Source organism: Acomys minous (assembly GCF_964271855.1).
Source record: "Acomys minous genome assembly, chromosome: 8".
In the NCBI taxonomy this organism is placed as follows: Eukaryota; Metazoa; Chordata; class Mammalia; order Rodentia; family Muridae; genus Acomys; species Acomys minous.
The window spans coordinates 79,525,838-79,540,718 of NC_140489.1; the positions used below are offsets into that span (position 1 = coordinate 79,525,838).

Below are 14,881 nucleotides of genomic sequence, written 5' to 3' on the forward strand. Positions count from 1 at the left end.
GGATGGGAGCAGCCTGCGCGGCACGGATGTGCCAGGGATGAGTCAGAAGCCAGGGGTCACATTACAGCACAAAGCCCTCCAGAAATCAGCTGTGGTCACAGATCAAAGCGGTGGCTCCCAGCACTTGCTGAGAACGGATGTCTGTCCTGCAGCAGCCTTTCCAGTTGTGTCTGAACGGAGACCGGCATTCTCTTTCCAGTGGCAGGCCTTCCAACGGAGTGTGCTTGCTCAAGTGGTTTCCCTCCTCCTGAGAGCCATTTGAGAGGCTAAACCTACTGAGCACTTTTTTGACCCAGCACTTACTGCGTTAAGTTGGGTGGGGGCTTAATTATTTTTATTGTGTGATTGATTTAGTGCATGAATGCGTGTGTGTGCGTGCGCGCGCGCACTATAAAGCATGTGTGGAAGTCAGGGAACAGCTTCTGGAGTCCTTCTCTCTCCACCATGTGAGCTCCTGGAATTACGCTTCAGTCATTAGGCTTGGAGGCAAATGCTTTCCCCAGTGAGTCATGTTGTAGCCTCAAAGGAGTCTAATAGTGAATGAGACAGCGTTTCTGGTGCCTGGAAATTCCTAGTCTCCTGTACATGAGTGCATGCATGTACAACCATGTTGGTAAGTATCTGCAATAGCCAACATAAATACTAACACCGGTGAAACAGCAGGGGCCATGAGCACTTTTAATTAGTGGTTGAAGAAACCTTTCCTTTGGTCTAGATACCTGTTTATCACAAACACCTGTGAGCATCTTCCAAAAGTCAACAAATGTGCTCCATGCTGAGACTCATGGGAGGTACGGCACAGGACTAGCCCTCGGCAACTCCCTATCCAGCACAGGGACTGGCCTGCAGAGGAGGCAGGAGGCAGAGGTGCCAGGTGAGAGTTGGTCTGGGTGGCTCAGCACAAACACAGGTCAATCAAACACTTAGGGTGCTCCAATCTGAAAAGAGGCCTATGGGTGATGGACCTAAGAAGCCACCTGCACTTGGGAAGGCCATGCCAAGATAAATGAATGGTTACTCCAACCTCACCTGGCCAATCCAATGCCTTCCTCTCTTTTCTCCTGTTACCCAACTTGGCGGCATCGGACACGTTCTGCGAGACACGTTCTTCTCTTGGCTTCCACATCTCCCACTGCCAAATCCCTGGCCATTCCCCATAAATGTCCCCTCCTGTTTTCCTAATCCTGTCCAATCCAATCTAATCCAGTTCTACCCAAAATAGATCTCAAGTCATCCACCCTTTTCTTTCTACTCCTATCCAAGCATACACCTGGACCTCCTCTCACTAGCCACACATTAGTCCTATGTTTCCCAGGATGCAAGGTACCATGGCAAGAATGACTTCTGAAAAAACACAACTCACATTTACATCTGTCCCTAGCTCAGACTCTCCAGGGTCTTCCAACTACACTCAGAAAGGAGAAGAGCTAGCCAGCCTCTGGATTCTGGCATCCACCACGGTTCTCCTGGCTCGGAATCCCTCAGCCCCGCTTTTGCTCTTGCTGTGTTCTCTGCTGGGAGGGACCTGCCCCACCACCCTCTGCCCCCGCGCCCTGTGCCAGCTACGCATGTGTTCTGAGTGCATTCATGTTATTCAGCATACCGGATCATAAAGCCAACAAGGCCAGGCCCTTCTCACTGGACCCGTGGCTCTGGGACAACACTTGGCACACAGTTGGTGTTAAAATAAAACATACTCAAATGCATCAAAACTAGGAGGTTGCGGTGTCAAGAAACAGATCCCTATGAAACTATGAGTGTGTGTGTGTGGGGGGGGGTATTTATTTACTTTTGTGTTTGCTAGAATGAGTGTGCGTGTGTGTTTGCATGTGGAGGTCAGAGGGCAACCTTGAGTACTGTTCCTCAGGCACCGCACCCCTTTTATTTTGAGACAGGGCCTCTCACTAGCTAATTAGTTTACTAATTAGCCAGCCTTGTTGACCAGTGAGCCTAGGAACGCACCACACCTGTTTCCACCTCTCTAGTACATGGAATACAAGCGAATGCCACTGTGCCAGGTGTTAGACATGGGCTCTGGTGATCAACGTCAGGTCTTTATGCTTGTATGCAAGCACTTTACTGACTGGGCCATCTCCCTAGACCCATAAGTTTATCTTCAATTAAAGGTGGACTGCAATTCTCTAAGGTTCCAAACGATCCTAGTGCTGTAAGCTTATTGCCACAGTTCTATTAACCTCACAGAGAGACATAAAAGGGTATTTATTTCATTGACTATGGATGGAGTTATCCATTGTTCGTGGGCCGAGTGGGCTTCCTTATTTGTTGGGAGGTCAGGAAGACCCTGCAGGCAGACAGGATGAGAGAACACACAGTTCCCGTGTCATCTTTTCTACAAGCTTCTTTCTTTTTACTTTCTCGTGTCTAAAGGTCTAGTTCAAACACCGCAGCCAAGCACAGCCACATTTTCACGATTACCCACTTATTCTTCCCATCTTTTCTCACCCCCACCAACAAGCAGCGAAGATTAGCATCATAGCCTAGCAAGGTGCTAAGGAGACACAAAGCACCTGTGACTTCCCCCACATCTGCCGAGAAACAGAGATGATCTGCGCGCACCACAGGTCAGTTGAGCTGTTTCAGGGAGTTGAGGCGTTGCAGGCCCTCCACTAGTGCAAGGGGGGCACGCTCTGGAGTCTGTGTCTGCTACTCATCTCACGCACATTTCTTCCTTCCTTCCTTCCTTCCTTCCTTCCTTCCTTCCTTCCTTCCTTCGGAACTTCCTTTCTTCCTTTCTTTTTGGTTTTTCAAGACAGGGTTTCTCTGTGTAGCCTTAGCTGTCCTAGACTTGCTTTGTAGACCAGGCTCACAGCGATCTACCTGCCTCTGCCTCCTGAGTGCTGGGATTAAAGGCGTGTGCCACCACCGCCCCACTTCACACACATTTCTTAAGCGTTCACAGTTTATTTTCCTTGAGTGTGAGATAAGGGGAACACACCCAAAGTTCCTTAGGGTGACAACAGGGCTGAATAAGGCTCAAAAATACTCAGCACAGAGTAAGTGCTCACTAGAGGCCTGAGCTTTCTAGCCACTGCTTCCATCTGTGAGGGAAAAGAAGCCTGAGGGTTAGGGACTAGATAGATGCTATGTTCTTGATCCAGCATTAAATCTAATTTGAGCGGCTGTGAGCTCATAATAAAAAAAAACTGTTTTGTTTGATATAGTATCTCCCTATACCGCCTAATATGGTCTTGAACTCAAAAATCTTCCTGCTTTAGTCTCCCAAGTGCAGGGATCACTGGCAAGAGTCACTGGATCCAACTCCAGATACAAAAATTATCAAGTAGAAGAAAATAGTTGTCCTCGGTTGTAGACTCTTTTGGTTGTAACGCCTGACTTAGAGCATAATCATTTGCTAATCAGTCATCCCTCCACTTGTTTCCTTAGATTTATGCACTGTCTCCACCCACCCCCACCCCTCCCAGCCCTGCCTCTCTCTGAGGTGGGGAGGTGGGGAGGTGGGGCTTCTCTTTCAGGTCTACCACAAGTTATATGGTGTGCTAACACTTTTCCAGAGACCCAGGAGAGAAGGAATAAGAAAACCACAGCAGACATTTTTATAGTCATAAGAACAGAAAAGATAAGGTTCGCCGCTGGAGTTCATTTGAGATCTGGATACAATGATCAAATTAAAGTTTAAAAAAAAAAATCTTAACAATATGAAGGCTACGCAAGTTCACATACTTTTGCGAAGTCTATTAATTAATGCTGCCATGTTGACAAAGAATATATTCAATGAGACAAAGTTCTTTAGCTATTTTATGCTTCTTTGGTGTAAGGAAAAGAAAATAGTTTTACAAATGAAAATTAATGATAAAATACAAAATTCACCTTAAAAATCAAATCTAAGTCAACTGACATAAAAAAAAAAAATCCAAGTCCTGTGCTGTGGCAATCAGAAAGGAAGCCCTGGCAGGCTAATTAACTGGTGCCAATACCCCTGATGCCCCAGGAAGCCCAGGGGCACTGACATCAGCAGGGGCTCACTTTCCCTGGGACTCAGAAGCACATGTGACTTGTCATTTCTTCAACTCGAGGTCACCTAGAGAGAGACAGAATTGGCAACACACACACACACACACACACACACACACACACACACACACACTATCTCAGGAAGCCTCGGAACCTCATTAATTAGGCTCCCCCACGCAGCACGGCAGGGCGGGCAGCTGCTTGTCCCCACCAGTGCTGGCATCTGGATATGCACAGAAGGAACAGGGTGCCAGCCAGGACACGCCGCGCCTCACTCCAGGAGCCAGCTCCCACACTCCTCTATTTTGCCACTCTCTGCTGTAGCTCACACTTCATTAAATTCTACCGCATCGCATCAACATGCAAAACAGCTATTTGAAGGGCATTCAAAAATATATCATCAGAAAGGGAATAAAAACCTCTCCGAGAAAGGGGTGGGTGAGTGGAGGCCTCTCCTGTCTAGTCAATGACATCCAGGTCCTTTGCTTCCAACCCATGTTTTTAAAGCGCAGTGACAAAGGAGGATTGTTTCTATCTGACTGGTGGGGCGTGGAACTGTGTGTTCTCTGCTGACAGGCCGAGCACCAAGGGCAGCTGCAAAAGCCTGGAGGATCTGTCGGATTTCTTCTGCCTCCTATTCTAATTTTAATTTGAAAGTGGGCAGCTCTGCAGCTTTCCCAACTTTCCTATGATGCCGTGTTTTCCGCTTTGCATATACCTGTGGGTCAGAAATGATCTTTTCTTTCTTTTTTAATGTCCTAAAAGCACTCATTTGGATCCAGTTAAGTTGGCCCAAAGCTGGGCAAAGCACTTGCTGCCAGTCTTCATGGCAGGGCCCAACTGACTCCGGCAAGTCGTCTTCTAAAGCTGGCATGCACACTGTGGCACAAGTATACCCAGCTACCCACAACAGAACAAACATACAAACAAACAAACAAATGGCTGTGGTGGTGCACATCTTTAATCCCAGCACTCAGGAGGCTGAGGCAGGCAGATTGCTGTGAGTTTGAGGCCAGCCTGGTCCACAAATCGAGTCTAGGACAGCTAAGGCTACACAGAGAAACCCTGTCTCGAAAAAAACAAAACAAAACAAAAAGGAAAAACTAAAAGCATTAATTTAATCTATAACCAACTGAGTCCACAAGCACAATCAGCCATTGGCTTTAGATTTGTTATTTTTGTAACGTAAGCATCTTCTGTTTTATTGGCATATAATAATCATATATAGTACTGGTTCTCATGAAGACACTTTCATACAAAAACCTAAGGAAGTTATCTTGATGAGTGAGTAGCTCTGTGCAAGTAGAAGTGTCAACTCTGTATGTGGCTAAGATTAGTGTGCACACATGCACACACTAGAACACACACACTCCTATCCTATGGAAAGAAATGTAACCACAGTAAGTAAGGCTACCATGATGAACAGGGGCCTTACGTTTCACGGTATTGGTTCTCAGATGTGGACAATCGTGTCTCCCTGGGTGAATTGCAATGCCTGCTTCCGCTGTCGAGATCAGGGGCAAGACCACTCACTGCTGCTTTCACATGCAGTGGGCGGGGGCCAGGGAAACTCCACCCTCAGCAACCTAGAGGACACACAGGCCAGCCTCACTGAAGACAAGTGCCAAAGACCCCCTGCAGAAAGGCCACCTTAGCAGCAGTTATTCTACCAACAGATCAGATGATGAGCATTAGAAAGAAGTTGTGTTCATCCCTTCACTTAGGCAAATCCTAAGACTTTATAGATATTGGGCCTAATCCCCAAATCCAACTGCATCTGTTACTTTCTCCATTACAAGATGTACAACGGGTTAAAAGCACAATTACTAAACACAGTAACATGGGGTTTCCCATCGCAGCACCACACACCAGCTGTCTTCCCCTCCGGTGCAGACCTATGTAGACCTCCAGACAGCACACCCCAGCAGTCTTCTTAGAAATGACCACTGTGTTCTTTCTGGATAGAGCTTAGGGTGACTGCAGTCCTGCCACAAACAATGATATCACCAAGGTCTCCTCTTCCTCTGCAATGATTACAAGTGAAAATCCTTTGGGCAATAACTTCATTACAGATCTCTGAGGTTTATCATTCAATAATCATTTTTATTTTTATTGTTGTTGTTGTTGTTAATCGGTGTGTGTGCGCGCATGCGTGTATGTATGTGTGTGTGTGTGTGTGTGTGTGTGTGTGTGTGTGTGTATGTGCGCACGCCAGAGGTCAACCTTGAGGAAAACAACTAGAGGTGTTTTCCTCAGGAGCTGTCCACCTTGCTTGTTTTTTGGACACAGGATCTCTTAACTGACCTGAAGGTCCTTGAAAAAGCTGGGCTGGCTGGCCTATGGGCTCCAGAGAGCCACCACTCTACCTCTGTAGCACTGGGCTTACAATGGGCGAAAATTCCCACACCAGCCTCTTCCATCTGAGTTCTGGGGATCAAACTCTGGCTCTCACGCCAGAACAGCAAGCACTTGACTGAGTTATCTCCCCAGGCCCAGGAAAACAGTTTCTTAAAGCAAACTTTGTTCCAGTACCACGCTTTCCATATTCAAGCATGCCCCCTTCAGTCGTCAAGAAGACGGCAGCAGATAAGCTATTAACCCATGTGAAGAATAAGGAAACTGAAGTAGAGAGAGGTGGAGTAACCTGCCAAGGTCACGTAGCTAATAAGGGTCGAAGCTGGAACATAAATCTAGATAAACTGATGCTAAAGAGGCTCCGTTCAACCTGCACCCTGTCCCACCATGCCACAGCCTGGGCCAGACAACCCAGACAGACAGAGATGGCTGCCGAGAGGAGTCAGGACCCCAAGGCCAGGTGAACTGATTTGGTTTCCTTCTTTCTATTACCTGGGCTGCATCAGCAGTTCACCTGTTGAGCTTTAGACCCCTTGAAATCACCAACTTCTGAGTAGCAGACTAAAAGAACTGGACAGGCCCTGGGGGTGGGTGGCTCATCCATGACACCAAACCCACACCAAGCATGGGAGATTCTGGAGCACAGGTCACACCCGCCATCGATGTCTGAGGCACTGGTTGCGGCATATGCCGGCAGCAAAGAGAGAGAGAGTGGCCAGTCCTCCTGAGAGGCGCAATGCCTCTTGTCAGGGGACCCAGAGATATACTGGAGCTTTGTGGCACTTCTCCGGAGCTGACACCAGGGCCTAATGAGAATGTAAACCAATATTTGCAAAGTGCAATCCTCGAGGCTCCCAGCAGATGTGATCACATCCAGGCAGACTGATCCTGTCTCCAAGGGTAGGAGGAGGCACAGTGAATCACAGGCTCGTGCCATGGGCTGACCTCAGAGTGGTATCTCCGGAGAGCAGGGAGCAAAGACAGGAAGCACTTGGCTAAAGCGGCTTTCCCATTTTTCATAAGAAACTTTCAACTTCATAAAAAAGGGGGGCATACTTTATTGACAATAAAAGATAACCTTTATTCCCTACTCCATGCCAGCAAAGTATACATCCTTTTTCCTTTCCTCACAGCAATTCTGCAGAGCAAGGACTGGCATTCTCACTTCCTAGGTGGGGAGAACCAGGTTCGAAAAGGAAGGTAGTGTAATTAGCCGAAGGCTGCACACTAGCAATGTGAGTCAGGAGTTTAGCCTCCTGAGTTACTCAGTGAGTGTTTCCCTTGATGACATTCCGTTTCTTCATATGGCTGCTGTGACAGTGATGTCACAGGAAGTATGTGGTCTTTGCAACAAATTCCTGGCAGATGCTTAAATTTGTAGCTTCCTTAGTGACAGGTGACAAGTAATAAGAGGGGGAGGGTATTATCTGTTGTCATGCTTGGTTCTAGACTTCAGTTTCTGGATACTAGACATTTAGAACCCCTGGGGCTTCTGGAATAAGTATCCTTGTATATGCTGCTGAGGTGATTAGGATTGCAGACAGTTTAGCATATGGGCTGGTGCTCAGAATGACCAGACACAAGTAGAAAATTGGAATTCTCAGTCACCCTGGACCAGGGCTAGAGACTGTACTAAACACCAAAGCCCAGTGCTTTGGATCTGTGTGTGGTGGCACATCTTCAAACACCCTGAGAGACAAAGCGGAGAGAGTCTGGGAGGGTCAGTGCAGCCACATGTTAAAGTTACAGCTCAACTGTACAACAACAACAACAAAAGTGCCAGTGCTCAGGACCTCTGACCCCACTCTATGCAGTTCTATGTGTTAGTCTGAGGCTCTGTCACATCCTTTATGACAGCATTGAGAGCTATAATAAGTTTAAGGTCAGCTTGGTCTACATAGCATGTTCCAGGGCAGCTAGGGCTAGACAGAGAAACCTTCGGGGGAGGGGAGAGAAAGACAGAGACACAGAGAGAGAAAGAGAGAGAGACAGACAGACAGACAGACAGACAGACACACACACAGACAGAGGAACAGAAACAGAGTAAACATAAGCAAACTGTTTCCCTGAGCTCTGTGAGTCATTACAGCAGAGTGAGACATGTGGGGATCCCCATGTCAAACAAAAGTACAAGTAACCTTGGGACCATTATCTGTGATTGCCATCTAAAATGGAGGCCACTTGTATGGGACTGAACCCTTAACTTGTGAGTCTACTGGGTGGTGACGGTCTTAATAAGGTTAAATTGTGCTTGGTGTGGAAAGCAAATATCTGGTGTGAGAAGTATTGAGTAAGAAAGAGCCAGTGTCAGACAAGTGCCCACAACCACAGCCATGTGTGCACACACAGAAACGTACACATACACACGCATGCGCAGAGGAAACACACACACACACACAGACACAGACACACTTTTTATTTTTCAATTTAGATTAAGTAACCTGTACACCAAGATCATGAATGCCGGCATGCACCCGAGACAGTCTTAGGTTGAGGGCGCTGGGAACACAGAAGTGCAAAGAAATATTCCTAGCAGTGACAGACAACTGCGTGGTAAAAGGTGGCAAGTGAACAGAGGTTTGTATGTATCCAGAAGGAGGAATTCCTCCCACCTGACCACCAATCAGGGTCGACACAGAAAGATACCATGCAGAGAGGAGGAGGAGGAAAAGGAAATGGAGAAGGAGGAGGAGGAGGAGGAGGAGGAAGTGAACTCCAAGTGTCACAGCCATAGGTCATGTTGTCCAAACAGCTCCACAAAGCAGGCAACAAGTATCCACTTTTTAGATGTACCATCTGAGGTAGAGAAAGATGAGTGTCAAGCCCACACATATATACACAGACAGTGAGTGAAAGTCCAGAATCATTTTGCCTGTTCCCAAAGGTGATATTTCCACAACATGAACACATTTCGAGTTACACTAGGGAAGGCTGCTAGTCTGCCTGGGGAGTCACAGAAGGCCTGACTAGTGGGTGGGGCTTGAGGCCCTGCACTGTTTTTCTATCCCCAAAATTCACTTTCCACATATCTCCATAGTTTGCATGGGGCTCCATGTGGACAGGCTGTAAGCACAATGGCTATGGAAGTACTTGCCTTGCTCTGCGACCCCACCTGCACTCAGAACCAGGCTCTCTCTGCCTCGCTTTGAGACCTTGGACACAGCACCCAACCCCTTAAGCTCCAGCTTCCTCAACTCCAAACTGGGTGTACCATTCACACCCACTCCACAGGGCTGCTGCAAGGGTTGTGTTTTCAAAGATATGCAAAGCACCTGGCGTGCTGCCCAGCACTTAGCACAATGGCACTCTTATTAACTTACTGAAAACAGCAAGGCTCATCACACAAGGTAAAGCCGGAAGGGGGAGGAAAAGGAAGCCGCTGCGCTGTGCCTTGCTTGTTTGCTCTGGAGCTCAAGCTCTCTCAGGCAAGCCAGAGAAGTGCTCACCAGCTGACTTACAACTCCAGCCCACGAATGCTTCTGCCCTGCCCCCCCCCCCCCCAATCTCTGAAAGTCCCACACTGACATCCCAACACAGGATACATGATGCTGTTGGAAGGTGGGGCCTGTGACCTCACAGGAGGGGAGACCTCAAGGATGAGCTTTGTGCCCTTATAAATGAGGCTTCAGGGAGCTCTTGCCCCGTCTTCTGCCACAGGAGAATACAGTAAGAAGGTACCAGGCAGCACTAGAAGATAGTCCTCACCAACATCCGACGCAGCATCCTAACCTCAGACTGCAGCCTCCAGAGTCGGGAGGAGTCAATCTCTTGATTTTAAACAACCCACCCTGTGATACTGTGGTGTGGCCTGAGCCGACAAGGACCGTCATGGAAGTGTAGAAGACATTCTGAGGAGAGTTTTAGAAAAGCTCCCCCAAAGACTTGCCAAAGTTCTCAGCTGCACCTCTCATTCTCTCTGGACTCTTGAGAAATGTAGGGTTTGTATTATTGGAACACACAACTGGGGGACGAATGACATTTCTTTGCCTCAGATTTGCCGGGTTATGGTTCAGCAAAAAGCTCACTGTAGCCCCAGGCTTCACGTGATGAGGTCAGTACACCCAAAGCTCCAAACTAATTTTCAGCCTCTGCTCAGAACAGGTGGCCACCATGTCACTGGCTTTCTTCCTAGCTGAGACCCAGGTCCAGCATGGAAAGCCAGAGGGTCCACAGGCCTATCACCAACTATACCAAGCCTCCCCTGCTTGTGAGAGGGTCCCTTTCTCTGAAGAAGAGCCTGCATGGAAGAGATCCTCATCCTTTTCTGGATGCTTCCATGCATGCAGGGAAGCTAAATTTCCAGGGACAGTTCTGATGGCTTACAATTGAGTGACAGCCATACCAGGGCTGGGACCAGCCTCGTGTTCACTGCAGCGTCTGAGTGCCCGGAGCAGCAGAACAGTCCTATGAATGACTGAGTGATAAGCACCCGGGACAATCTGGAGTCCTCGTGAGCACCGAACACACAGAGCCATATCCCACAGCTCTTCACTGAGTGACAGGCTTGTGGGGACCTCCTTGCGACTGCCACACTTTTGATGGTTTACCTACAGCCTCAGCTAGTGGTAGCACCGCCGCACCGCCGGGCCCCCTCCAGAAAGGTGTGACCTTTTTTCTCTTCCAGGCAGAAGAGGGTCACTTGCTACAGAACACCGACCAAGATCATCTCGTGCTGAATGCACGCTTAGTTCGTTTATGCTCACACTGCCAGAAATGAACATGCCAGCATAGACGTGCACACATAAGTCACCTCCTCGTGGAAGAGACAAAGACATACACAGCTGGGTCCCACCTGTCGTCAGAACCCTTTGTAGAGTACTTTATAGAAGCCCCTCTCTTCCTTGGACTTACTCAACACAGTGTCCTCCAAAGCTTGAATTCTCTGCCTACTCATTATAATAGTAAGCCACACTACAGTTGGCACCCGGCTTTTATCTATATGTTCATATCATAGACATGTATTATCGATGCTCAGCTATTGTACTACCCAAACACATTTACTTCTTTTGTTTCATGACTACTTATCACAGCATGGTAATGTAAAAGGGGGTAGGGGAAGTCAGAATACAGCGCGAGAAAGGGGAAACGCGTGTAATTTACAAAAGCACACTCAACATTATAATCGCTTCTTTTGTTCACCATATAATGTTGAATGTGCTTTGGAAACAACAGCAGATGGGGGGGGGCATTCAGATCCCGTTCACCACCAGGGGTCATGGTTAAATAAGACTAGAAAACACTGTCTTGGACTCGCAGCACATGACAGCTGTGGGAATCACCTGGCCTAACTCCTGGCACGGAGAAGGAAACAGCCACCTAGAGAGATTAAATGACGTCTTGTTTAAGGTCAGAGAGCTGCTTAGCAGTGCCACCTGACTCCTGTCTGTACTCATGTCCACCTCTATTGAGTGGAGTGTACAGTTTGCTACTGACAGAGTCAAGGAATTTCTCACAGCGCCAGAGCCAGGATGTTACTATACTCAGGGAGAAGTGAGTTATTAAGCACCCTTTACAAAGAGGGGAAGGGGCTGTTCTCAAAAGCACAACAGGTAGTGCTTTACCTACGTCCTGCGAGCACCAATCAATGCGACGGACACTGTGCCCCTGGGGCTCCAGCCCTCCCCTGTGTGCTCAAATCTGGGGAGTCTTTTCTATGAGCTTCTTTCAGGGAAGAAGATGGCAAGTTGCGGGAGGAAAGAGCGCTTCCTCAAGGCACTGTCTCCCCTCCTCTTGGCTACCTGCAGAGGCCGCCAGGAAGGTGCACAAAGCTTTCAGGTGAGCCCCATCCACAGAGGCATGCAACAGGCTTTCTCCTGTTTGCTCTGACAGGAAGGAGCACAGGAGCAGGAGGACTGAGCTTGCACCAGGTCCTCTGCGTGCAGAGGCAGCAGCCCCAGGCAACTGTACCCACAGCTCTGGACTGAGACAGACACAGGAGCACCCAGCTGGGGAGCCCAGGGTCACTGGCTGCCCATGCATCCACCAGGTTGCAGGGTCCACTTACCGCAGTGCGACTGGAACACCTGTGGCTTCACGACCTGATTGCAGGCACTGCACACGACCAGATAGAAGTCATCATGTGCTGGATAATGGCCAAATAGGTGCATATCTGTGGGGGAAATGAAAACAGAAGTTTAGTTTAAAAAAAAAAAAGCAATTAAGTCTCAGAAAGTATGAAGTTTCCTCTTGGAATTTCTTCCCCAGGAAAAGATTTTTACAAGACACACACAGACAGTCAATCATCTCCAGGGAACACAGCTACCCAGCTTGCAAAGATGCAAAGGCCTTCCGGCGCCCCTCTGTTCGTCACTCCCGGAAGCTGGCTGTGATAGCAACAATCTGGTCAGCCATCTTGGGGCTCCCTCGAGTCACAAACTAGGGGAATGGCTAAGCCAAAGTCCACAGCTCAGTCTTTATTGCAGGACTGTGGGGTTTCCCCCAGGGAGAGTAGAGACGGAAGAACACGGCTGGGGTGGGAAAGGGAGGCCTCTGGGCCTCAGCTGGGAGAAGAGCCTTCTGAACAAGCAGCCTGTTCGCCGCCATCATTATTTGAGTTCACTTGGTAAATAACTACTGGGGGCCTGGGGAGTAAGAATGGTGTCGCTGCTCTCCTGCAGCTTATGGTGGCAGAAGGAAGGGCATGAGTCACGTAGCCACACTGGGTGTCATTGGTGTGGTGGCGGTGGTGACAACAGTTGCAGAACAAGTTGGATAGAGTCCTAAGAAAGCTTGACAGGTAAGCTAGCTTAGTCTGAGGCAGCAAGTGGGCCAGCTGAGGCCTTCACATGAGGGATTGGAGAAACCCCTCTAGTGAATTGGTGGTGGTGGGGGCGGGTTTCAAAGTTCAAGCCAAGAAAGGAGGCTCTGTACCCTGGAGGTGGCTCTTATTCTTTTTTGGTTGGGATAGAACAAGGAGGGGGCTAGGGTTGAAGCTGGCAAGGGGCCGGAAGCTACAGCTGTGTAGACCAAGGAAAGGACAAATGGAAGCTACTGAGTATTTGGAAGCAGAGATGTAAAGCAATTAGACAGCTACTGTGGTCTCCTAACTGTGTGTTCCCCTCAGGTCTTGTATTCTCTCTGCAACTCTTGAGCTTTGCACTGCTCTGCTCAGAGCATGTCTCCTGTGAAAAGGACCTGCATGTCTACAATGCTTATGCCACAGCAAGCCAACCTCAGGGCTCCTCCATGGGCTGCCCAGGATCTGGGATGCAGGGGACCTGGTAGACACAGAATAAGGTACTTGGATTCCAGGAGACTCACCCCTGGTCAAAGGTCAGCGTGTTGTTCGATTAAAGTAACAAGAACCAAGGATAAAGGAGTAAAGACAAGGTAGAAAAACAATGTGCTGGTCATAATGCTAGCTACTCAATATTCTCTCTCTTAATTCATCCCTTAAGAAAAACAGTAGTTAAAAACAAAACAAACAAACAGTGGTATGCTGATGTGGGCTTGTACCGTGTTTAAGAGCACGCATGTCCATTGACTGGACCTAGGCTCCCTACACATATGTAGCTGATGAGCAGTGGATCCCCTCAGTTGAGCAGGTGCTGTCTATGGCATAGACTCTGTTGCCTGCTTTCCATCACTTCCCCCAACAGGGCTGCCTTGCCTGGCCTCAGTGAATGAAGAGGAGCTTGGTCCTGATGCGACTTGACGTGCTGGAGTGGGCTGGTGGTGAGGACTCCCCTTTTCTGAGGAGAAGGGGTGAGGGGATGGGGGAAGAAGGTAGGTGGGAGGGACTGAGAAGAGAGGAGGGAGGGGGCTATGATCAGGATACAAAGTGAATATATAAATTAATTTTTTAAATTAAATGTAAACAAGGATAAAAGGAAAAAAAGAAAAAGAAAAAGAGCATGCATGTCTTCCTAGCTCCATGTTCAGAGCTGTTACTGAGGCAGTGTGGAATCAGCCTCAAGGGAATATTCATACCATGGAAATAGGCAAACAGTTATGACCCAGACCTTTGCTTTTAGAGAACTTGTTATTAAACATTTACCAACTCAATACTGAATCTGGGTAGGCAAAAGTAAAAGGCAAAACTCCATGTGCCACATCTAATGGTAACCACCAAGTACACACTAATACATGCCCTTGTGGAGTCTGTGATGTGCAAACATCACGTTACTCTTCATCATTAACCTGTGAAGTCAATGCTCTGCTTTGCAAGCAAAGGAATAAAGGGGAAAGCAAGTTGCCAGAACTCCTAAGGCAAGATGAGATCACAGGCCACCGACTCCAAAGCTGGAGTTCCACTTCTTAGAAAACGCTACATCTTTAATAACAGAGCAAGGCCCCATATTACAGATGAAGAAATCAATTTGAAAGGCTCTATGGTTTGAATCTGGTTTTTCCTAAGATTGTCATGGACTTTCATGTCCTGCTTTGGTGGCAGTGTCGGGGGTCACAGTGAAGACTGTGTTTCTCGTGGCAGTAGGGTCCACCTAGCAAAAGCAGATTGTCATAGCAACAGTCCCCACTGCACGTACAATTTCTACCCTTCTACATTCTACCAGTGCGATACAGGTGCCTCACC

General features: G+C 48.2%; 1 protein-coding gene across 12 annotated transcripts in view; it reads right to left on the reverse strand.

The window, feature by feature from the left end:
- ATXN7L1 (ataxin 7 like 1) overlaps positions 1 to 14,881 on the reverse strand; it is a 225,261-nt gene that overhangs the window by 136,615 nt on the left and 73,765 nt on the right. For all 12 annotated transcript variants that reach the window (XR_014781241.1, XR_014781242.1, XR_014781244.1 and 9 more), the window contains one exon: positions 12,353 to 12,457. Coding sequence is in view for 8 of the 12 variants with exons in the window: in XM_084792909.1 (XP_084649035.1) it covers positions 12,353 to 12,457 (105 nt within the window). In the remaining 4 variants the exon portion in view is untranslated. The remainder of the gene's footprint in view (positions 1 to 12,352; positions 12,458 to 14,881) is intronic.